Source organism: Pleurodeles waltl, chromosome 7, assembly GCF_031143425.1.
Source record: "Pleurodeles waltl isolate 20211129_DDA chromosome 7, aPleWal1.hap1.20221129, whole genome shotgun sequence".
NCBI lineage: Eukaryota > Metazoa > Chordata > Amphibia > Caudata > Salamandridae > Pleurodeles > Pleurodeles waltl.
Window position 1 is genome coordinate 1,348,582,105 of NC_090446.1, and position 23,695 is coordinate 1,348,605,799.

At 47.6% G+C, this 23,695-nt stretch overlaps 1 protein-coding gene across 1 annotated transcript in view; it reads right to left on the reverse strand.

The window, feature by feature from the left end:
- Positions 1-23,293, reverse strand: part of TMEM86B (transmembrane protein 86B) — a 41,504-nt gene extending 18,211 nt beyond the window's left edge. Inside the window, exon 1 of the mRNA XM_069202041.1 lies at positions 22,995-23,293. Coding sequence (XP_069058142.1) covers positions 22,995-23,045 — 51 coding nt within the window. The 5' untranslated portion in view covers positions 23,046-23,293. The remainder of the gene's footprint in view (positions 1-22,994) is intronic.
- Positions 23,294-23,695: the final 402 nt, after the last annotated feature.

Genomic DNA, 23,695 nt, shown 5'->3' on the forward strand with positions numbered 1-23,695 from the left:
AGCTTCCATTAAAATATAGAGTGGATTGGAATGTCATCCCGAAACACTGCCAGTGGTTGGAATTATTGCAAGAATTCCACCCATCACCTTTTGTGTGTTTGATTTAACGCCGGAAAGTGGCAAGGATATGCCCAGATGTGGGTCCTGTCATAACTGTGCCACTAGAACCAAGCTGCACCCAAATAATGAACCCCAATCAGGTTGAAATCAGTCTTAGGTTGCATGCATTCCAGTTCAGAGACTGACCTGGCCTGGCAGTTTGGGCTGGACCATTCCTAATGGATCAGGGTCAAGACATTCTGACCCTGGCGGTCATTGACCGCCAGGGTCAACGACCGCGGGAGCACCGCCAACAGGCTGGCGGTGCTCCTTTGGGCATTCTGACCACGCCAGAAACGGAAAGTCGGCGGTGTACCGCCGGCTTTCCGCTGCACATGGGAATCCTCCATGGCGGCGCAGCTTGCTGCGCCGCCATGGGGATTCCGACCCCCATACCGCCATCCTGTTCCTGGCGGTTTTGGCCACCAGGAACAGGATGGCGGTATGGGGTGTCGTGGGGCCCCTGGGGGCCCCTGCAGTGCCCATGACAATGGCATGGGCACTGCAGGGGCCCCCGTAAGAGGGCCCCACTTAGAATTTCAGTGTCTGCTTAGCAGACACTGAAATTCGCGACGGGTGCTACTGCACCCGTCGCACCCCTTCCACTCCGCCGGCTCCATTCGGAGCCGGCATCCTCATGGAAGGGTGTTTCCCGCTGGGCTGGCGGGCGGCCTTTTGGCGGTCGCCCGCCAGCCCAGCGGGAAACCCAGAATCACCGCGGCGGTCTTTTGACCGCGCAGCGGTGTTCTGGCGGGGGTACTTTGGCATGCGGCCTCCGCCGCCCGCCAAGGTTAGAATCACCCCCTTATTTCCTTATGGCAGAGCTTATACTGAGGCAGCATGGTGGGAAAAAGAACTATGGCTCAGAATGCCACCCGAGTGATTGCCAGTGGTTAGACTTCTTTCAAGCATTCCCCATATGATGTTTTGTATGTTTGATGTAATGCTTCTCTTCGTCAGCACATCGTGCCAGTTTCACATGGTTGAGGCATTGAGATCTATGCTTGCAACTTCCGTGTTGGTTGGGTATGGCTGTAGGCAGTAGTTACATAGCTGCACTTGGGATCTTCGGCTAAGCGCACCAGTTACAAAAGGAGTAAGGAGGGAGACCCACTCGCTCACTACAGCCAACTCCTGTGACATCCCTCCAGTTAGCCAGTTTACCTGGGCAGTTACCTCTTCAAGATCTTTGCATCAGGCATCTATTTTATCCAGATTTACTCATGCATGGATGTCCTCTGCTTCCCTTCTGTAGCATGCCATGTAGTCTCTTAGGTCTCTTTTCCTAGGCAGACCCACGTCTTCTCCAGCAAGTATTAACAGACTTTCAAGTGCTATCGCTTCAGCTCTCAAAGACTGGCTGTCATTGAACCCATCTCTGGATCTCAAGAGTTCCTCTGGCAGTCTGTGGAGTGAAACCTCTTGTTCAGTGGGAAACCTTGGAGCAATCTGAGGAAGGTTCAGCCTTTCTCCTAGTGTCATTGTTCATTTCACTTCAGATTCATAGTACTGGTCACCTGATATTCCCTGCTCACATACAATACACTCAGGATGTAGAGCAAAGAGCCTGGTCATGGCATTTTTACATGCCTTTGGACAACAAAACTATTAGGGTTCTTGTTTGCTTTCAGGGACTGGAAAAGGCCTGTTTAGTGCTAGAGATTAGAATAGGTATGCTGACACCACTAGTAAGTGTCCACGAATCAGTACATGAACAGCAGCCCCATCTAGAAAAGAAGGCACATTGGGTGCAAGGAAAAATGACAGGTCTCTGAAGGTAGCTATACTACTAAACAAATGAGCAGTACAGAAGGCTGCATACTGAGTGCACTGAAAGGTTATCCAGATACGAAAGAGACTCATATTTTAGAGTTTAAATTGTGATTTCTAGAGTGTATTAAGAAAATATGCAAGAAACACTGGAGGGGTTTCAATCTTTTCTGTTCAGCGAATGACAGCGTTGCACTGTGTTCTCCGTATTGAGTGAATGTTGGGTCAACATTCTTGTACCATCAGAATGTTTGTATTTGTAGGGATGACTGGTAAAGTTGACTGGTAGGCTCCCTCCCTGTATGCTACCTGCCTTATGAACTCCTTATCCACTTCCACCTCGGAGTGGTTTTTGACAAAGGATCTTTCACTGCTGTTCTTGACAAATGATCTTTCAAACCCCTATCTCTTCCATCACTATATCTATCACTCATCACCTATCGGCCAAATGTTTATGCACCCCAAATTACCCTTTTACCCAGCCAATTATCAAAACTCTTCAGCAGTGGATTGGGGAAAGAGATGTTTGCCAATGGCCAAAGTTTGAAAATCACAATGACCTCCTTTATAAGCATTTGAAAGTGCTTTTTGTGTAAATAAGGACCAATCCACCCGTATGAGAATATGGGTCTCAGAACTGACTGCACTTATCAATGCAGAGAAGGCACCAGACACTTCATATTCTACAGAATGAACAGGTATGCCCCAGGGAGGAGATGTTATCTAATACCAAACCTCCTACCTTGTAATGTAGGGGCTACAGAAGGGGTCAGATGCCAACCAGCATGCCCTTGCGGCAAAGGTGACAGTGGTAAACTAAACATAGTAAGCCCCTACCATACGGATACCATGGTGGGTTCAAAGACAACACTGAACTAAGTTTCTACGGAAGGGTTTTTATTGTGGATTACTATTAGACTTTACAAAATAAGAATGGAGTTATTCTTCCTTGTTTTAGTCTTTTTGGATTCTGTTATCCTTTTTGTCCTGTTCTGCCCTTTTTAACCATCCCTTTTCCTCTTGGCGTTACAGGCCCAAGCAGGCTCCCAGATCACACCCAACAAGGAAATCCTAGAGGCGGCCCTCACAAACAAAGATAAAGCCCAAGTAAGAGAACAGGAATTGATTTCTTTCAACACCACTCCTGTGCCCCTTTGTTCAGATGGACATCCTGTAAGGATGATATAAGCCAGAACTGAAAAAAGCACCCTCAGTGGCCTTTACTGGAGCTTCAGTCCGACCTTTATGCTTGTACTGCATTCCTGTTGTACTACAGCTCAACCCCAAGAAGAACTGCCTCACTTGGTATACTCCTTTCTTGCTAGGCAGACCTTACCTCACATCTTAATGCTTGCTAGATCTCTCTCCTCATTCCTGTCTGTAATCAGCCCCTCTCACAATGGCACACTGGTACTTGGGCCTAACCCTAGGTTATTCCCCTCTCGCTGTCTCGGGATATCACCTGAGGGTACCACAAACCCACCTGGATCATGGTCGGTGAGATTGTGAGGTCGAGTGGATGTCTCCTTTCAGCTTCACCCCAGTCCTTCGTCCTGGAGACAACTTTCCTAGATGTGGAGGCGGTCTCGCATCAGCGTACCTGCCCACCCTCTTGTCAGTGTGGTTATGCTCTTGTGTTTGTCAGGATTCCACTAGTCGATGTCCTGTTCATGGGAGTCCACCTAACCTCGCAGCTTAAAGGGACTGTGTTCTCTTCTTCCAAAGAGAGACACCACCAGCAAGAACAACAGCATCCACAGGCACACAATACCATCACCCACAGAACTTCCACGCACCTCACACAACACACCACTACATATCAGCACACTTATCACCACACAATCCACCCCACACATCACCTACACCACCCCATGGCACGGCAAAGACACCCCAGGTTCTCGGAGGAGGAGCTCAGGGTCATGGTGGAGGAAATCGTCCGGGTAGAGCCACAGCTATTCGGATCACAGGTGCAGTACACCTCCATTGCAAGGAAGATGGAGCTATGGCGCAGAATAGTGGACAGGGTCAAAGCAGTGGGACAGCACCCAAGAAATCAGGAGGACATCAGGAAGAGGTGGAACGACCTACGGGGGAAGGTGCGTTCCGTGGTCTCAAGACACCACCAGGCGGTTCAGCGGACTGGCTGCGGACCCCCACCTCCTCACCCACAACTAACAACATGGGAGGAGCAGGTCTTAGCGATTCTGCATCCTGAGGGCCTCGCAGGAGTAGGCGGAGGAATGGACTCTGGTAAGTCAAATCTTAACTATTACATCCCCCAGCCTACCTGCATGCTATCACATACCCCCACCCTCACCCCCAGCACCCCAACTCCTCACATATGTCCCAACATCACAAACCACCTATCCCAACACCAAGCCCTGCATGCAACAACAGAGCATGGACACCCATCACTAAAGCATGCACACTGCACATACCCATACAACCCCCTAAACCACCATCACACAAGCTCCCACACAGGAATGCAAGCACTGGGGTACACGCTCACCCACCCATTGCACACCATGACACATACAGATGTAATAACCATCCTTTTATACCCCTGCAGGACCCCTACCTAACGTCACCGGACAGGAGGGTCCACACATGTCCACACCACCAACAGAAGAGGCCCACAGTGATGACAGCACCTCTGTCCAACTGGATCTAGATGACCAGCCCGGCCCGTCGGGGACCTCTGGACAGTCGGTTCCCCTCACACTGGCACAGGCCATCACAGACCTTCCCCCCTCTGGAAACACCAGCACAGCACCCACCCAGCGGGCCCATACCTCCGTCCCCAGGACACGTCAATCAGCTGTGTGTCCACCACTACAGGGAACCCAGGCTAACCCACCACCCCAACAACAACAGGGACCTGGGGGCAGTGGTAGTGGGCACACGGTCCAGGGGACGGAGGCCCAGGAACACAGGGGAACTGGGAGGGCTGCTGTGCGACAGGGGGCGGACAGGCCAAGGGAACCCACTCTCCACGAGGCCCTCTCCTCCATCATGGGAGCCTACCACCACTCCCAGGAGACGATGGCAACGGTACTGGCCAAGTTTCAGGAGACCCAGCGCCTGCAGGAGGAACAGTATATGGGCTTCTGGGAGGAACTCAGAACCATCAGCTCCACCCTGGGCACCATCGTAGGGGTGCTGAGGGAACTCGTGAACACCAGGAGGGACACTGTGGCACTACAAGGGGCCCCTGACACTAGCATGGACGATGAACTGCCCACCACCTCCGCTGGCGCTAGTGGACAGGACGCCCCGCCACAGGACCACCACACCAGCACCCCACCCCCTGCAGAGGGAGAACCACCCCGCAAACGGTCCCTGAGATCCAGGACAAAGACAGAGCACGATGCCAAGACCCCCGCCAAGAAATGAGACCACCCTGATTGTCATCCTACTGTCCCACTTTGTCACCCTGTCCATACTTAAACTGCCCAACCTCCACTTCCTATGCCCATTTGGGCAATGCACCTGTGAGACTAATAGACTGGACTCTGCCATGGACATTCCTCCGCCATCACCCCTCACCATTTCACTACCCCCTCCAATATTGAGCACTTAAATAAATACACTTAAAACACAAAACAATCTGCAGTCTGTCTGTTATTTCAAAATAGTGTATTAGCAATTACAGTGACAAAATGCTCTTTCAATTGTAATGTCAACATACCTATGTCACACAGCTCAAGTCCATGAGGAATCAAAGCAGATGTCACACAGTGGGACCCACATCTGTGAAATCGTAAGGGAAAGTGACAACTCAGTGACCATACACTGGGTGAAAACGACAGACAGTAGAGAGGTAGTAGTGTTTAAGTACATGTAGTAGGCAGGTCTGTACTCTTACCTGTGTCTCACTGGAAATATTGCTGGATCACTGAGTCCCTGCTGTTCATGTCTTCTTCCTCTGCTTCCTCGTCTTCACTATCCACAGGCTCCACAGCTGCAACAACACCGCCATCTTCACCACCCTCCTGCAGAAAAGGCACCTGTTGTCGCAATGCCAAGTTATGAAGCATACAGCAGGCCACGATGATCTGGCACACCTTCTTTGGTGAGTAGAATAGGGATCCACCTGTCGTATGGAGGCACCGGAACCTGGCCTTCAGGAGGCCGAAGGTATGCTCGATCACCCTCCTAGTTCGCCCATGGGCCTCATTGTAGCGTTCCTCTGCCCTTGTCCTGGGATTCCTCACTGGGGTCAGTAGCCATGACAGGTTGGGGTAACCAGAGTCACCTGCAAATGGCAAGGGAAAAGTATTAGACACACACTAACCTGTATGGTAACCCCAGACCCAGACAACCATTCCCACTGTCTTGCTTCCAGGTGCTCACCTAATAGCCACACACGGTGGCTCTGGAGTTGACCCATCACATAAGGGATGCTGCTATTCTGCAGGATGTAGGCCTCATGCACTGAGCCAGGGAACTTGGCATTCACATGGGAGATGTACTGGTCTGCCAAACATACCATCTGTACATTCATAGAATGATAACTATTCTGGTTTCTGTACACCTGTTCACTCCTGTGGGGGGGGGACCAAAGCCACATGGGTCCCATCAATGGCACCTATAATGTTGGGGATATGTCCCAGGGCATAGAAATCACCTTTCACTGTAGGCACATCCTCCACCTGAGGGAACACGCTGTAGCTCCAAATGTGTTTCAGAAGGGCAGACAACACTCTGGACAATACGTTGGAAAACATAGACTGGGACAAACCTGATGCTATGGCCACTGTTGTTTGAAATGGCCCACTTGCTAGGAAATGGAGCACTGACAGCACCTGCACTTGAAGGGGGATTCCTGTGGGATGGCGGATTGCTGACATCAGGTCTGGCTTCAACTGGGTACACAGTTCCTGGATTGTGGCACGGTCAAGCCTGTATGTGATTATGACATGTCGCTCCTCCATTGTCGACAGGTCCACCAACGGTTGGTACACCGGAGGATGCCGCTATCTCCTCACATGTCCCAGCGGACGGTGCCTATGAAGGACAACAGCGAGCACAGAGTCAAACAACTCAGAGGTACGTACCCACAGTTTACACAGAACACCAATCATACACAAAAGGTGGCCTGTATGTGTGTTGAGTCTAGGCCTAGGTATGTGTGACGCAGTTGGAAATGAAGCCATGTGGGCCCCTGAAATCACGCCTGCCTGACCGCTAAAGTGGGACAATGGGATGTGAGGTAACGACGCTGGCGTTGTACACCGTTGCGGTAGGTGGTCGAAGACCGTGGCGCAATGCTGCATTGGTTAATATTGGACCCTATAGGTCCCAGGAGCCAATGACGATGTGCGCCGGCGGTGACGGTACGCACCGCCGCGGACGTGACCGCCATTTTCTATCTGTTCAATCACTCGATACCTGATCTTCGACAGGAGAGGACCTACACTGCAAGTGCTGCTGTGACCTCGGTCTGGAAGAGACAATGGCTCGAGTGTCTGGGGAAAGGGCCCCTGCCTTCACATCGGAGGAGTTGGAGAAGCTCGTGGATGGGGTCCTCCCCCAGTACACGCTACTCTACGGTCCTCCAGACAAGCAGGTAAATACACTGTGAGCATGCTGTATGGGCTATGACTGTGTGGAGTGGGGTGGATGAAAGATTGGGGGGGGAGAGTGAGTGCATGTGCATCATGGCAAGGGTAGGGATGGGGGCCAATCACTTTGACGGTGCAGTTGGTAAAAACTACTCTTTTTCCCCTGTACATTTCATGTAGGTCAGCGCCCACCAGAAAAAAGATATTTGGCGTGCCATCGCCAAGGACGTACGGACCCTGGGGGTCTAGCACAGACGGAGCACATTCGCCGCTGGAGCAAGAAGACGGCGGAGGCTCAGCTGGGGATGGCCTCCCAATGTGGGAGGGGTGCCCGTCGCACCATGACCCCCCTGATGTTCCGGATCCTGGCGGTGGCGTACCCAGAGTTGGATGGGCGCTTGAGGGCATCACAGCAGACACAAGGGGGTGAGTACACTCTCATTCTGCTGACTTTGCGCGCAGTGGAGTTGTCTGGGTGGGGGAGGTGGGCTGTGGGTTTCCCTAGGCCAGGGCGAGTTCCGTAGGCAAGGCCCCTCCGTAAGGCAGGCCATGTGGCACCCCAGCCCACCTCTGTAGAGTGCCAAGTACACCTAGTCATGCCCCTGTGTCATCTATGTGTGCAGATGTCGTCCATAGCCTTGTAGGCCATTTCCCAGGAATTGATCAGTGGAGCCCAAGAGCGCGGCGTGGTGCAGGGGACTTCTGTGTCTGTCGTGTCCGCCAACTGTAGCGGTAATGCATGCACTCAACATGTGTCTCTTCTGTATTCCCCCCTTTTTGTGGCCTCCCTGTTCTTGTGTGCATTAGCATCATCAGGCGGAGGAGCAGTGGCACCGGAGCAGGAGGGAGCTGCATCCCACATGGCCCTGGAGGGCGACACTACGGAGTCTGAATTCACCAGTGGGACGGAGGGCGAGGGGAGCTCCATGGCGGGGACAGGAGCTGAGACCAGCGACACGGACTCGTCCTCTGATGGGAGCTCCCTTGTAGTGGCGGCAACATCTGTGCCCCCCGCATCTACAGGTACAGCCGCCACCCCCCTACCAGCACCGCCCTCCCAGCAGCCCCTCAGGCTTTGCCCCGTGCCCGCTCACCCAGGAGGGTGGGCATCACCTTCGCCCCAGGCACCTCAGGCCCTGCCCCAGTCACCCCTGCTGCCCTCAGTGAGGAGGCCATTTACCTCCTCAGGTCCCTCACTGTTGGGCAGTCTACCATTTTGAATGCCATCTAGGGTGTAGAGAGGCAGTTGCAACAAACTAATGCATTCCTGGAGAGCATTCATTCTGGTCAGGCGGCCCTTCACCGAGCTTTTCAGACTCTGGCCTCAGCACTGATGGCAGCCATTGTCCCCGTCTCTAGCCTCCCCCCTCCAACTTCCTCCACCCAGACCCAATACCCTCTACCTCAGCCCATCCCAAGCACACCTACAGACCAACATGCACACACGTCAACACCCAAGGGTAGTTCAGCCAAACATAACACCACACATCCCACAGGCACTCACGCAAGCATCACACACATGCAGACACACCAACATCCACTGCCTCCACTGTGTCCTCCTCCTGCTCATCTCCCTCCTCCCTCCCAGTGACGTCTACACTCACACCTGCATGCACTACCTCTACAGCCACTACGTCCCTCTCCAGCACACCCACCACCACACCCTGCTCACGTGCAGTCACCACCCCCACTACCATTCACACGTCCCCTGTGTCCTCTCCCAGTGTGTCTGTGACGCCCCCTCCCAAGATACACAAACGCAGGCACACACCCACCCAACAGCCATCCACCTCACGACAGCCTCCAGCGCATGCACCTTCACCCAAAGTCACCAAACGTACACCTCCTACAACCACCACCTCTTCCTCCACTCCCAAACCCCCTCCAGCTACCCATCCCAGTGTGTCCAAAAAACTTTTCATGTCCACCCTTGACCTCTTTCCCACACCTCCCCCACCCGTCCATCTCATAGGTCCAGAACTAGCACCTCAGCCACAACATCTCTGGGACCAGTGGTGCCTGTAGTCACCGGAATCTGGAGTGCACCGGCCACCAGGGCAGCCAGTGTGGCACGGAGCCACAGCACAGACAGTCCCCCACCTGTGAAGCATCAGAAGTTGGCCAGTGCCCGGCGGGAGAGGGGGAAGACTCCAGCCACCAAAGCTGCTCCCAGGGGTCCAGGTGGGAGTGTCAGTGGCAGTGACACCTTCCAAGGTGGGGAAGGACCACAAGAAACCTGGCAAGTCTGGGAAGAGCAACACGGAGGAGAAGACCGCCATCATCCCCGCTGCCCAGGAGGCCACCGCCAGCACCAGCCCTGCTGCCCAGGAGGCCACCGCCAGCACCAGCCCAGCTGGCCAGGAGGCCAGCACCAGCCCTGCTGCCCAGGAGGCCAGCACCAGCCCAGGTGCCCAGGAGGCCACCGCCAGCACCAACCCAGCTGCCCAGGAGGCCACCGCCAGCAAAAGCCCCATTGGGCCATGAAGGACCACCAGCAAAAGCCCCGTTGGGCCATGAACGACCGCCAGCAGCTGGGACCCTGCAATGGAGACCGCCATCTCAAGCACCGTTGAATAGGGCACCGCCGTCTCAAGCACCGCTGCACAGGGCACCGCCGTCTCAAGCACCGCTGTACAGGGCACCGGTGCACAGGGAACCGCCGTCTCAAGCACCGGTGCACAGGGCACCGCCGTCTCAAGCACCGCTGCACAGGGCACCGCCGTCTCAAGCACCGCTGCACAGGGCACCGCCCGTCTCAAGCACCGCTGCACAGGGCACCGCCATCTCAAGCACCGCTGAACAGGGCACCGACGTCTCAAGCACCGCTGGCCCATGAGCGGCAAGGGCACTGACGCAACCGAATCCGTCACGGGGTGAATGATGCACTCTGGGCACCATGCCCCCCCCAGAACCAGTGGAGAAGGCATCCACTTGAGAGACTGTGGCTTTGCACTCCCCAGGATTGAACAGTGGGCAAACCACCCACTCTAGAGACTTGAGAGACTGTGGCTTTGCACTCCCCAGGATTGAACAGTGGGCAGCCCACCCACTGTAGAGACTTGAGAGACTGTGGCTTTGCACTCCCCAGGATTGAACAGTGGGCAGCCCATCCACTGTAGAGACTTGGGAGACCGTGGCTTTGCACTCCCCAGGATTGAACAGTGGGCATGTGGCCCCCTCGTGGATTTGTCGTTGTGCACTCAAGCGGCTGAGGTGCCCCCCTTTCCCTCCCCCTGAGGTGCCTGTTTAGTTGCTGTCTGATGCCCCTGCAGTGTTCTCTCCATCATGGTCGAGGATCTTGTGTGGGCCTCGCCCATACCGTGTGGTCCCGGTGTTCCACGGACTTTCTTAGAACACTACCTGGACTACTATGCTTGGTATATATTATGTACATGGTGTATATATCTATTTCTGCCTACTTGCTTTTAATATATTACAATGGTTGCACTCATTTCCTATTGTCTTTGCATTCTTCCGGGGGGTTTGGGGGTTTAACTGTGATGTATTGATACGCATCAGTGTGTGTGTTGTAGTGGGTGAGGGTGTGGGTGGGGGTGTTGCGTGTGTTTGTCCCTGTTTTTTCCCTCCCCCCTCCCCTGTGTCGTAGGTGCAGTACTCACCGTGGTCTTCGCCGCCGGCGTTCGTGCTTCTGGTAGAGGAGCAAGAAGATGAAGGCTGGGAAAATGTGAAGCTCTGGTTCCATGGCGTCCTCGTTCCTCGTGAAGTGTGTAGAGGTGAGCGTTTTTCCTTCGGGGTTCCTGTTTCCGCCGTGTTTTTATCTGCGGTGAATCCGCCCCGGAAAAGGTGCCGGATTGGCCTGTCATAATAGTGTGGGTGGTACATTATCTCCCGCCTGTCTGTTGGCGGTGACCGCCGTGCTGTTTGTTTGTACCACCGTGGCGGTCGGAGTGTTAAAGTGCTGTCTTTGTTGGCGGTTTCCGCCACGGTCGTGATTCCAAATTATTTACCGCCGGCCTGTTGGCGATCTTACCACCGCTTTAACACCGACCACCAGGGTTGTAATGACCACCTAATTATTTTCAGTTTTGCAGCCACTGCCACTGTCTCTCCCTCATTTACTACAGAAACAAAGACATATGTGTGCAGAGATCTCTGTACTTGGGGTGGAGATATCTGCATAGATAAGACAGGACAGGAAGAGATCTCCGCACACAGGTTTGTGAATTGCATTTTCTATTACGCAAGTAGTACTACTAAATGTACTACATGGTGCAGTTTGTGAACAATGCCCGAAGACTATGATGTTTTCAGTGCTCTGTGGCCCTGTGTGTTTACGCCACTAAAGATGTGCAAATCTCTCCAGAGCAGTGACGTCAGTTTCTTTGCAACCAATTGAGATATGTGAAGGAGAGGTAGGTGCATGTGACACACGGAATAAAATTGTGATATTGTGGGTCCCAAAAATCATACAAAGGGCAACTTATTGAGGAAAAGGTATATGCTGCAAAGGGAGAGATTGAAATATTTGGTACCACCCACCAGAGTTAGATAAAGAGGCATTGGAGTTACTTATTTTTATCCTGGCGCACATTTCTAAATTCAGTTTTGCAAAGCCATACAGGTGTGTTCACTTCTGTTTAAGGTAAATCAAAGGGACACATGCACCCTATAAAATGTCTCTTTCCCTGTTTAACATTGCATGAGGAATATTCTGTACAGAATAGGAAACATTGTTCCAAATTAACGCAGTTATTTCAGGAAAGAAATCATAGGACCCATCAAGTGGTTATGACTGGTCCTGGTGGTCTGGAAGAGGAATGGCAAATTGCGCCTATTACTCACAGGCCTGTGCAGTATTAACAAGGCGATCTGGGTAAATTGCCACCCTTTGTTGCGAATAGACGAGCCACTTGACATACTGGGATTAACGTGCTGTTTCACTAATTGGATCTTACAGCTGCAGGTGGAACATGAAGTCCCATCATGTCCGTGAGTAGGTCACCCAAGATGAAGCATACCTGTTCTTGAAGAAAATCCTTTAATCTGGTTATAATGGGTAACCATAGTTTAGTGGAAGGGATATGAAACAGCAGGGTGGACACTTTAAAACCACAATAGACCTCAGTTCAAACACCTATTTTAGGTTTGTGATATACATTGTTTTTGCCCTTTGTAGACCATGTGATATACAACTGTTTGTTGAATACAAAGGAACCTAAATAAAGTACTTTGTTTACACTACTCTATGTAATGTTCACACATGTGATTTCTAAAATTGCTCTATGTATCAATGGTTTGTGAATTCTCACTCTGCATATCTTAATTGTAGCTTGAAAGACTCAACTGTTGACCACTTAGTACCACCAATTAAGCTCTTTTCTAGCAAGACAGTGCATTCGTTCTTGTGATCCACTGCCCATTCAATACCATCAACTAATAAGGTACTGTATACCCATGAAAATACCTGAATGGGTTTCTTTACTTCATTGGTTACAGTTGCTCCCTCGCAGGAACTCTAATCCTTTGCATTCATCAACCATTTCCATATTTAAAAAGGTGCCCTCATTATATTCTTTCTGTTGCTTTTCAGCAGTTGGTATTTCATGGAGTTAAGACATCAACGTTTTGTTGCTTTCTGGGGCAACACCTAGATATTCAACCAGAGTGAGAAGACCTCTGCAACATTATCCTCAAAGCCTGGGATTTTGGAAATAGAGGGGACAACAATAACGAAAGATAAATGTGTTTTCAATGAGACTAGAGTATTTTAGGCACGTTTTAGGCATAAATACAGTAGAACTGCGGCAGGGGTTGGTCACATCCATTGTCAAAGCTCTACCGTTCTTCGGACAGATATCAACATTTGTCCTGCTTGTGTTTTTACATGAAATTGAGTGAAATCTTTGTAATTTAAGGAGCACTTCATAAAAGTTGAACTCCTGCAGACATGCACCCTACAATCCATTGCTTTGCAGAGCATATGTGCTGCATCATTGCGGCTGCAAGGGCATACAGTCCTCTCTCAATTGGGGAGTTCCTAGGAACTCACTTTGGGTTATTCCTATAAACAAGGAGTTGCTGGCATGTCTGGGCTGTTGACAGTCATATTTTTTTGGGTTGGGAAAACTATTTTTTTCTTTTTATGAACCCTCAAGCATTACTTTACATTCTAAATGATGAAAGGCAATTTTGCAGCTGGACTCACTAGGGTAGCAAGGAACTTCTGGACATTACTACAAGATGGATCACACTACGGAAGGAAATAGCACTCCTCTATGGTGCACTATGCTATTGGTTCACTAGTGTTCTCTGGTCATAACCAGAGTGTTGAGTGGTGGGAGAGGGTAGAGAGTGTCTTATTCTCAAGTTGAATGGCTGAGGTTGGAGGAAAGCCATCTGCCTCTACCATTGTCCAAGAAAGTACTGAACAAATTTGTCATAAGTTTCTTTGAGCTCTATTTTACTTTGCCCAGTTGAATTTAAATATGGGTTGGGTATCAAACAATTTCTCTAGGTGCTTGAGAATTAGGTTTCAGGGTGTCAGCACAGAAAACGACAGTCTTTCATAACCATGTTTACTTAGGAGTAGTATCCATGTGAGATTATATCTGCGAAAGACTTGCAAATTCTATATGTTAAAAGGAGTATCTAGGTCATTGTGAACCTATTGCTCATGCAACATTGTATAATAGCCAACGGGCTCTGTTGTCTGTTGCAGGCTGGCGCTAGTAGCTTGTCTTTGGTTGAGGAGTACAAGTCAACGGTATTGTGCTAACTAAACATGCCCACTTGACAATGGCAATGGCTAAACCCCTTTTGAGGTATTTAGGTCAAAATGAAACATGCCCCGCTTGACAGTAGCTAAACCTCATTTGAGTGATTCAGATGAAGGAAAACAGGTTCCGCTTTATGTCCAATGTGGTTGAAAAACTGAGGCCCATGTTTATACTTTCTTAGCGCTGCATTTGCATCATTTTTTGACGCAAAAGTGGTGCAAACGTACAAAATATAATTGTATTTTGTAAGTTTGTGCCACTTTTGCGTCAAAGAATGACGCAAATGCGGTGCAAAGAAAGTATAAATATGGGCCTGTGTCGATTAAAGAGTGAACATATAGACACTCACTACGGTTGTGAGAAAGAAGGTTCATGCCAGTGAGAACAGTGCCAAGAGTTATTTGTTGCTATAAAACTGTTACTAACATAGACATGACTAATGGCGATCCTGTGTTATTCAAGGAGCCAAGGTGAGTTAATAGAAGGGTGTCTAGGTTTTGCCGGCATAGGGTGGGAAAAGAGGTGAACAGTAATGCTGTGCTTGTCAAAACGTGCAGCAGTGAAACCCTGGCTGTGTATCTAAAGTAAGTAGCTAGACTTTTTGAACTGCGGACAAAGGTATTGCTTTTCTGGAGGAGTGTTTGAACTTCGAAGTGACCATGCTGGTTCAAAATGTGTTTTTTTCACATTAGTAAACCTGTAATTCTGTACAAGTTAACTGTGCCTCTCCCTGCAAATCTTTAGCATGCATGTCTCTTGGATATCTTTGTTTTAAGCATTGTAATTGGTTTGTAAAGTTCTATGATGTGTGCCTTTTTCTGGTGGCTTATCTCTTGTTGCGCCATCTGAGAAAGTCCTGATAGCCACACAATATTATATTATGTTATGTGTATTTGTAACGTGCACTATGACTTGCAAGGGTATCCTGGCACTGAGAATGTTCAGGCTGAAACTGCTCTGAGTCATTGTACATTGGAAGTGCCCCTGGTGTAGGCTTTCTCGATATCAATGCAAGAATTAAAATTAACTTTGGGTCTTTTTTAGCATTTGGTGGACAAAATACTCTCTCAAAAACATGGTGGTGACCCCTCCCCTGTATTATAAGAGCAATATAGCCTAAGACACTTGTAGTAAAAAGGTTGGATATCTATCACGTTTGTGGTGGAGTCTGTCCACCAAACTCTAAATAAGGCCCATAGACTTTGCAGATCCTTCAGGCTGCCTTAGTTTGGACTTAAAAAAATAAAGGGATTCGGAGGAATTAAAGGTCCAGTGCATACCCTCCAGTAACAGTTACTAATAATATAATGCACTGTTCCTAAAGAGCAATATGAAGAAGACAGGGTGAGTACTAGGGAGTCCTATTCAATAGGAGCAAGAGTCCTCACACACCCAGATGGGTGTCATGCTTCATCATCGGACCAGCTCCTCGTCAGATTGGCGCTGCAATGTCTGACGGGCACCACCCTTTCGGGGGGCTCTTTGCCGGAGTTCTTTTTTTCGATGCCGCACTATCCCGCAGGTGAGTAGGGAAAACAAAAAAAGGAAGAAAAGGAGAGCAAGCAGATAAACAAAGAGTAAAATTGGCTCAAAAACCCTCTATAAGAACTATATTGATGTGGGGTGCAGGCCAAGGTTAAAAACAATTACCAGGACAAAGAGGAAGGAAAAATACTGTTTAGATCATTTATACCAGAAAGATTCAGGCATGGGAACATCTTCAATGGGCCTTCGCCTACATCTTCAATGTGGTCTAAGGACTATTTACGGGTAACCTTTTAGGGTGGACTTAAAGAAAGTATATAAGAAATAACCCAACAACGCTTGCCAGTTATAAATGTATAGTAGGTTCTCAATTAATACTGTGGGACTCACATCCAAACTACTCTACACAACATTTAGAACACAATAGGGAATAAGTATGAAATACCTACAACCTTAACGTCTGCACACGCATCCAGCTTCAGACCAAGAGAAGCATATTTAAACCAGATGTATTGAAAGTCACGTGGATTACGAAAAAATCAGAAATGTCTGTGCCTGCTTCTGGAATTCGCTAAACCCAGATATAAGAAACCAACCAAATCTGATGTCTTTTAAAACCAATCTGAATACAAACCTCTTCGGGTGACTCTCTACGCGCTAGATGCTTACGGTCTAGCCCTCCCTCTAGTCAGTGAACTCTCCTGGGAAGTAGGCATCATATGTACACTTAAACCACCCTCCACCCCTGAGCCTGCTGAACTTCCCTTTTCAATGTCCCTTTTAATACTGAAAGATGTATCTCTGTGTCACAAACCAGAGTTTACAAATCAAGCAAGCACTCAATCAATCAAATAAATAAATAAGTACGTTTTCCCCATGCTTTGAAACAATAAGTAAACAGTCCCTAAAAAAAGCAGGGGTCAAGCTTTAAGTTTAACGTGGAAGTTGTGGGGTTTGGCACCGTAACCCCTTTCCTAGAACAAAGCTGTAACGTCGCTGTACCTCTTTACAAACAATACGCAAAGACACAAGGGGATACCTGGGAAGGTGTATGTCTACACATTGGCATTTTTGGGTCCGCCCACTATGTCTAAGAATCACTGCTTCGCCAAACACTAACAAAGTCCTACTGAATAATCACTGCTGATGCCGACATCAGTCATGGGCGCTCTGGGCAAGCAGTTCAGCGAGTGCCTAGTGTAATATGTGACTCCTCCGACCACTTACTTTTTTTTTTCTCCAATAGGATTTAGCAGTTTGCGACCTGTAGTTTGTATTATTCCCGTGCAATATACGGATCTATTACTGCCCTCAACAACACCGATGAAAATGTCTTCACTTTCTCAAAACCTTAGCTGGCTGAGAGTTTCTGCTGATGTAAAATGGGATGCCGAAGTCGTCTTGCACCTCACGAACCCGATGCAGTGATGAGCATCGACTAGGAATGGAGCTCCCCTTCACAGGACAACTGACATGCAGCGCCGGCAGCAGCGACGTAGTGCCGGTGATGCAAACCACGAGTAACTTTCATGTTGAAAAGTCAAATACAAGTGCTGTGGCTTCAAAACACACCATTCATTTGGATTAGGTGGGGGCATGGAGAGCAGGCACACGCCACTGATATATTTTTTACTCTGGCTTAAAAGCAAATGCTTCAAAAATACAGTTGAGCTGGTTGTACAGTGGTTAATTGGTAGCTAAAAACGTACCGGTGCCCAAAGCTCTCAGCTGAAACATGCGGCTGCTCCAATCAAATGTACGAGCACGGAATACCGAGGCAGCGTAATCCTGAAGCCGTCTCGGGCCTCTTTAACCTATTTACAGCCACTCCCTGCCCCTTCCGCTCACTCTTGCAGAACTCTGCGTTCTCCTTTTGAGAGCTTTTTAGGTTTTCTCTTCTTCTGTCTTTCCCTTATGTGTCTTTTGCTCGTAGTAAATGCCTGATGCAAAGAAGTGTATGCCCCCAAAAATAATCACCTGCTCAAATTTAACACTGAGGTAATAGAAACCATCCTCTCAAAACAAGAAGCACTTGTAGAATCGAATTAGGAGGCACTGACATAGGAGGGGAGGCTGCAGTGCTTTGGCAGTGCTGTGGACACAACACGATCCAGTGTACTGACAATCTGGTTAAATTAAAAAAGACTGATAAGGTCCCGGTGTCTGATTCGTGTAGAAAAGTGGCAGTGATTCTCATCAAAAGGGGAATTTACTGGTGCTGTCATTTCTCCTATTTACAATAGTGTTCCATTGCTAAAAATGAAGGAACCTTGCTGTCATTGGCTACAGTTTCATATTTGAATTAATTGTGTTGAGGATTACACAGCAAAAGGAAAGTTTAAGTGCAAAACCTTTACGTGGTGACTACCAGAGAGATAGAATGAATGAATGAATGAATGAATTCATGACTTAATGACTGGATGAAACCAAGTACAAAGTGAGATTGACCTGATATGAGGGCTCAAACAGGACAAAGTGAGATGAAGTTGATCCTAGAGCTCAAGCAGTAGGAGGTATCCCAGCACTGAAGGGACATGAGAGAGCAGAGCCAGGCATCGTCAATAAGCATGAAATCAGGGTCACGGCTGCAGGGCTCTCCTGCAAGCTGGATGGTTAGAGATGGATCTACCAGTGGGTAACGTGGCGGTAAGGAACTTCAAGCTTTTGCTGCCACGGAAGAGAAAGATCTGCCAACTCACCTAGAGCTTTTGACGCAGCAGTCACCAAATGCTTGGAGGATGCTGAGTGCACGGATAACAAAGGAAGATGCCTGCTAAACGAGAACTACAGAGCGCCAGGCCAACATTAGCTAGCGCCTTTCAACAAATGCCAAGGGATCTGAAAAGAACCCGCTCGCGGATGAAGAGGCCAATGCAGGGTGCCAGCTCAGCACAGAAAATCCCATACCCGAGCTGGCCTAAAATAAGGCAGGGTGCCATGCTTTGAAGCACCTGGAAGAGTTTCAGCAAGTAGTTCAGCAGGACGAGATCGTTTTTATTTCCGTGATCCAACTTAATTGAAATGAGCGCCAGAACAAAAGTTTTGTAACAAAGAATAGAAAGAAGTGGTAGAATTTTGTGCAGAGTTCTGAGTGTCAAAACATGAAGCAGAAAGCTTTACGTTCTGAGATGAGAACTACACCTTATTGTCAAAGATTATACCTATAACACCGGCCTGTCCTACTGAAGGGGATTGGAGTTCCTAAAGAGAGAGGCCTCTAGGAATATGACCATATGCAGTAAAATCTCGGTCTTCCCCGAGTTCAGCTTTAGATGAACAACATAATCCAAGAAGGTTTTTAAAGGAACATTATGTGCTTGCAGGTGTATGTTTATTATCGATTGTGTGTGATCATCAACCTAAGTATATAAAAAAAGAACAACTGTGTTACTTAATTAAAGGTCGAAAAGCTGAACAAACCTAAGAAATCCTGAACTCCTGGCTCTCTGCTTGCATGCTCTCTCTGTATTAGGAGCGAAGAGAGCCATGAATGGCTTCTGATTCCCACTTGCATCCCACACAATCTCTGTAGGATAATGTGGTGAGAGACAGTATCAAAGGCCTCTAATAAGTCAAGTAAAATCAGGATTGCTGAATCGCCTGCATCTAAAGTAAAGTGCTAATCATCAGGAACAGTGATTGGACCTGATTCAGTACCGTGATCTTACCATAAACCTACTTTCTGTGAGTTCAAAACATTGAATTTCAAGAGAAGATAATGGTTGAGAATTGGCCTACAATTCTGTCACCTAAGCTACCAATGAAAGGAGGAAAATAGATCGATAATTGATAACAACACTGAGTTGGCCAAAGGTGTCTTCAGAATTTGAGCTGCAGTTGTCTTCTTGCCATCTACGACTGATGGAAGAAAAATGCCAGATAATAAAGGCAAATTACAGTTAGCAGTCAGAGGTTCACCACTATAATGTGCTAGGAGTGTCAGACATTTTTCAGCGTGTCAACGGAGTGCAAGAAGTAATAGATAATAGTTTGAAAAAGACCAACACCTGGTCGAAGATCGTTAATGTTACCACTGAGTCCGCCTTAGACAGTTTTGCTTCCCAGCGCACTACATCCATTGTTCTGACACCACGACTGAAAAAGGAAGCACAAGTATAGTTCATTTTAGTGCAGAAACTTTCAGCAAGATTATCGCAGGGGCCATCCAATGGGATGATCTGGGGGAAGCAGAAACTGGTTTGGAAAGTTCAGAAACAATAGTGAATGTTTCCTTCACAGAGTTGGGTGCTTTCTGAACATGGTCTGAAAACCATTGATTGTATGATTACAGTAGCTGCTTATCTTTTTGTACTTAATTTTGTCACAAGCACTAAAGGAGTTTTGCCATTTGCTTTCAGCTTACTTACCAGTGAGCGTCTAGTTTTTCAAATCTTCAAAGTATCAAGGGGTCTGTGGATGCTAACGTAAAGGGTGGGACTGAGTGATCCATGGTTTTGAGGATACGCTTCTGAAACTTCAAAGCAGAACTCTGGCTGAGACACAAGAGCAGAATGAATGTATTGGCTGATATGTTGAAATTTTTGTCTAAAATTTTGGCATGATTTGTGCCGTCTTGGGGAGTCAGCTTGTAAGATTTTAAAGAGAGATCTCACCAATGCAGATCTATTACCTTAATCATGGAATTAATAGTATATATGTAATGAAGAATATGTCCTACTGAATGTGTAGCGTTATAAAATAGTTGATGTAAATTCAAAGATAGACCAACTACTAGGAAGCTAGATGATTCAGAGCTTTTTAGGTCCTCTATCCATGTATAAACCTCTCAATCAGACAAAAAAAGACAAGGTCAGCATAAAAAGACTTGAAATATTTCCTATATCACTTCTGAATTTTGCAAACGCACCAGGTGGGAGAAAAACTAAACAAAAGAGAATCAAAGAGGACAAAGTGAGATTAATCTGAACCAGTAACAGTTTGGCAATCTTATACTAGGGTGGGGAGATGATGGTCACAGGGAACCCAGTGTGTCAAATTACCACTAGACCATCACCCCGTTCAGCCTTGCAGTCAATACACAAAATGGTATATCCAAAGGGATCACCTTCACAACACCTGGAGTGGAAGTGCTTATGCACAATGTTTCAGTGATAAAAAAGAGATCTTAGAGAATTTGCTGACTGTGACTGTCAGAGGAATGGGTTCGAGTGACTTTGCGCTTATCGATCTGTACAGAGGTTTTAAAGCTCGAAGGGTATACACACTCATAGTAAATCCATAAATAATCCACAACAGATGGAACAGTCTCCACCAGACGGCTGCACTAATCCCTCGATCGTCTCCAAATCGTGAGGACAAAGCAAAGTCCAAAGTTCAAAATTGAATTTCTTCAGTTTTATTCCATATAATAATGTCACAGTTTCCTGCACAAAATGTCAACGCGTTTCGGCAAACGCCTTCTACTGGACAAACTTAGCCAAAAAAACGGCATCTTATATACATAATTAAAAAAGAAACCCATCATTTGTTTCCATTTCATACTGCTGCAAACTAATAGTGCGGCCATCTTTTAACATGCAAATGACTCAAATAAACCTACATATAGATGGCAAAACATAGCCTTAATAATATTCACATATAATATTATGGTTAGAATCTAATTGATTTTGCTACCCCGTATAAAAAAAAACCGCTAGAAAATATATCATAGTAAATCCAGTGTAAGACATTGGAGCAGCTGATCAAATGGGCAGCTTTCAATGCTCCATGCTCGTCTGGTGTGCGGTCTGGCGCAAACGGCTTGCCCTTGGTATGCCTGCGCATCTGCTCAACTAAAGTAATCAAGCTAAAATGTGGAGGGAAAGCAGAAAACAACAAGAAAGATCCTGATGCATCTAAAGGGGTTAGACAACCTTCAATATGGTGGCCACAAAAGGAGTGACTGCAAGCCAGCAAAGAGATAACTTGATTTACCTATTAAAAAAAGCTTCCGTCCTAGAAATGTAACAAGTCAAAGATGCCAAGTGCTAATTAAAAACAACAGTTAAAAGAACAAAAGATATACAATTCATGAGTAATTGTCTAATATGCTATCACCGAGTGGCGTGGCAATTTTCACCCTTTCCTTACCTGATCCGTTCTGTTCATTCGAGGTTTTAGAAAAGTTAATCTTACATAGACCTCAATCCTCGTGTTTAGGAAAGATATTAACACCAGCAGGGTCATGACATGTAAAGGCAAATAAGGCATTTGACATATTTTGGCAGAAATACAAGGCTAAGAGCCTGCAGTAATCTGGTCCCACTGGTAACCCGTCCTCATCTGGTAGCAGTGAGTGGAAATTTGGGTCCACTGGCCTAATGACAGTTTTACATTACAGCACAAAGGAGCCTAAATTACCTCCTACTTAAAATTTCTAAACAAATTCCAAAAATTTGACTTTTTTTCCTCAAATGTGGATGGCTTGCTTACCCCAGGTGACCATCTAGTTTGCCTCTGTACAGTATCACTGTTTTGAACCTCCTCCTGAAACCCCCTTCTGCACCTTCAGGTGAACCCCTATGTGGCTACAACACCAGTTCACTTTCAGCTGACGAAACAAGGATACCAAATGAACTAAATTACTTTACAGGTTTTCGTGTTATCCTCTTATCTTTTATTAACTCCACATTTTAAATCAGAAGAGAGCTCGCCAGTAAAAATAAATAAATAAAAAAAAAAGACTATATATTTTCTTTTTACTAATTGACTAAGCTCATGGAAGGCCTCTGGTGCTGGTGCAGAGCCAATTTAGTCTGCGATGCCAAATCATCATTTTAAAACGAGCAGTGACAAGGCACTCACCCAGACATTGACCGATACATTGTACATGAGCGGTTTTAGCTTCAGACGTGTCTTTTGATTGTTGTCAGAGAGTTGAAATTGACTGGTGGCAATCTATACAGAATTTTCATCATTGGTGTAGGAGCTTACACATGAACGTAAATTCGCCACACACACACACACACACACACACAAGGCAAGTGGGTCTGCCCTTGTGTATCTGGCCCTGACTTTGCCACCTCTGAGACCAGGGGTCGCAAAGCAGTTCCAGCTGCGAGTCCTTGAGACCCCCTCCTAAATGACGTCATTGAGCCTACATCTTAGTTCAAAAATACTCTAATTAGTTAAAAGATAGATTTTTTTAACTGCATGCTGTTCGTTGCCGCTCTAATTTTACCATGGCCTACAGGTCGCGACTGGCAACTCTTTGTAGATATTATTTTTTATTTATTCAATAGTTCAGCGCCATAAATGCGATCTTTCAGATCACACTATGAGCAGACACGGGACCTTTTGGGTTCTCGGGAGAACGTAAGAGGGAAATAAACAATCTTACGGTTGCCAGAGTCTTCTTCCGGTACCTCTTGTCAGACTCCAGAAGGTCCATGTTTGCTCCCTCGAGATGGGCTTCGTCTCACCACTTCTGTGCGCTGCCTTCAGCGGGCTGATGAGCGGCGCGGGAAGGGAGTCACGATTACACTTTAACCTGCCGAGTGTCAATGTGGACTTTTAACTTTACGAGCAAGCATGGCAGCTGATAACGGGGTTCTCAGTAGAGGGCACGGAGTGTCACGGAAGGGCAGGTGGCTCGCAGAGGCGGGCCCTCCCTTCTGTGTGTCAGAACACAGCCAGTTAAACTAACAAAAAACAACCAGAAACCCATCCCCACCAAAGCTCGAGCAGGAATCAGCTCCTGTGAGTGACACATTAGTGCCAGGCCTTGTGACGTCAACAATGGAACGCCCCTTTGTGTTTACCAAAAATATACCACAATACAGACCTTACAATTTTCATAGTTAAAGGCAAGCCACTAATAAAGGAGACTGCAATGGTTGGTCAAGCAAAACAAAGTAATCACCATTGTAACTTTTGCACTCTGTACTACAGACTCTTCCTCCTTCATATATCTGGGATGTCCAATTCCAATTTCAAACATGGCACGCTCCAGCTTCCAGAACAAGGCCCAGGATATGGACTCCACAACCTCCTCCACCAAATCACAGCAGCGAGGATGATGGGCAAGTGGTCGGAGAGAAG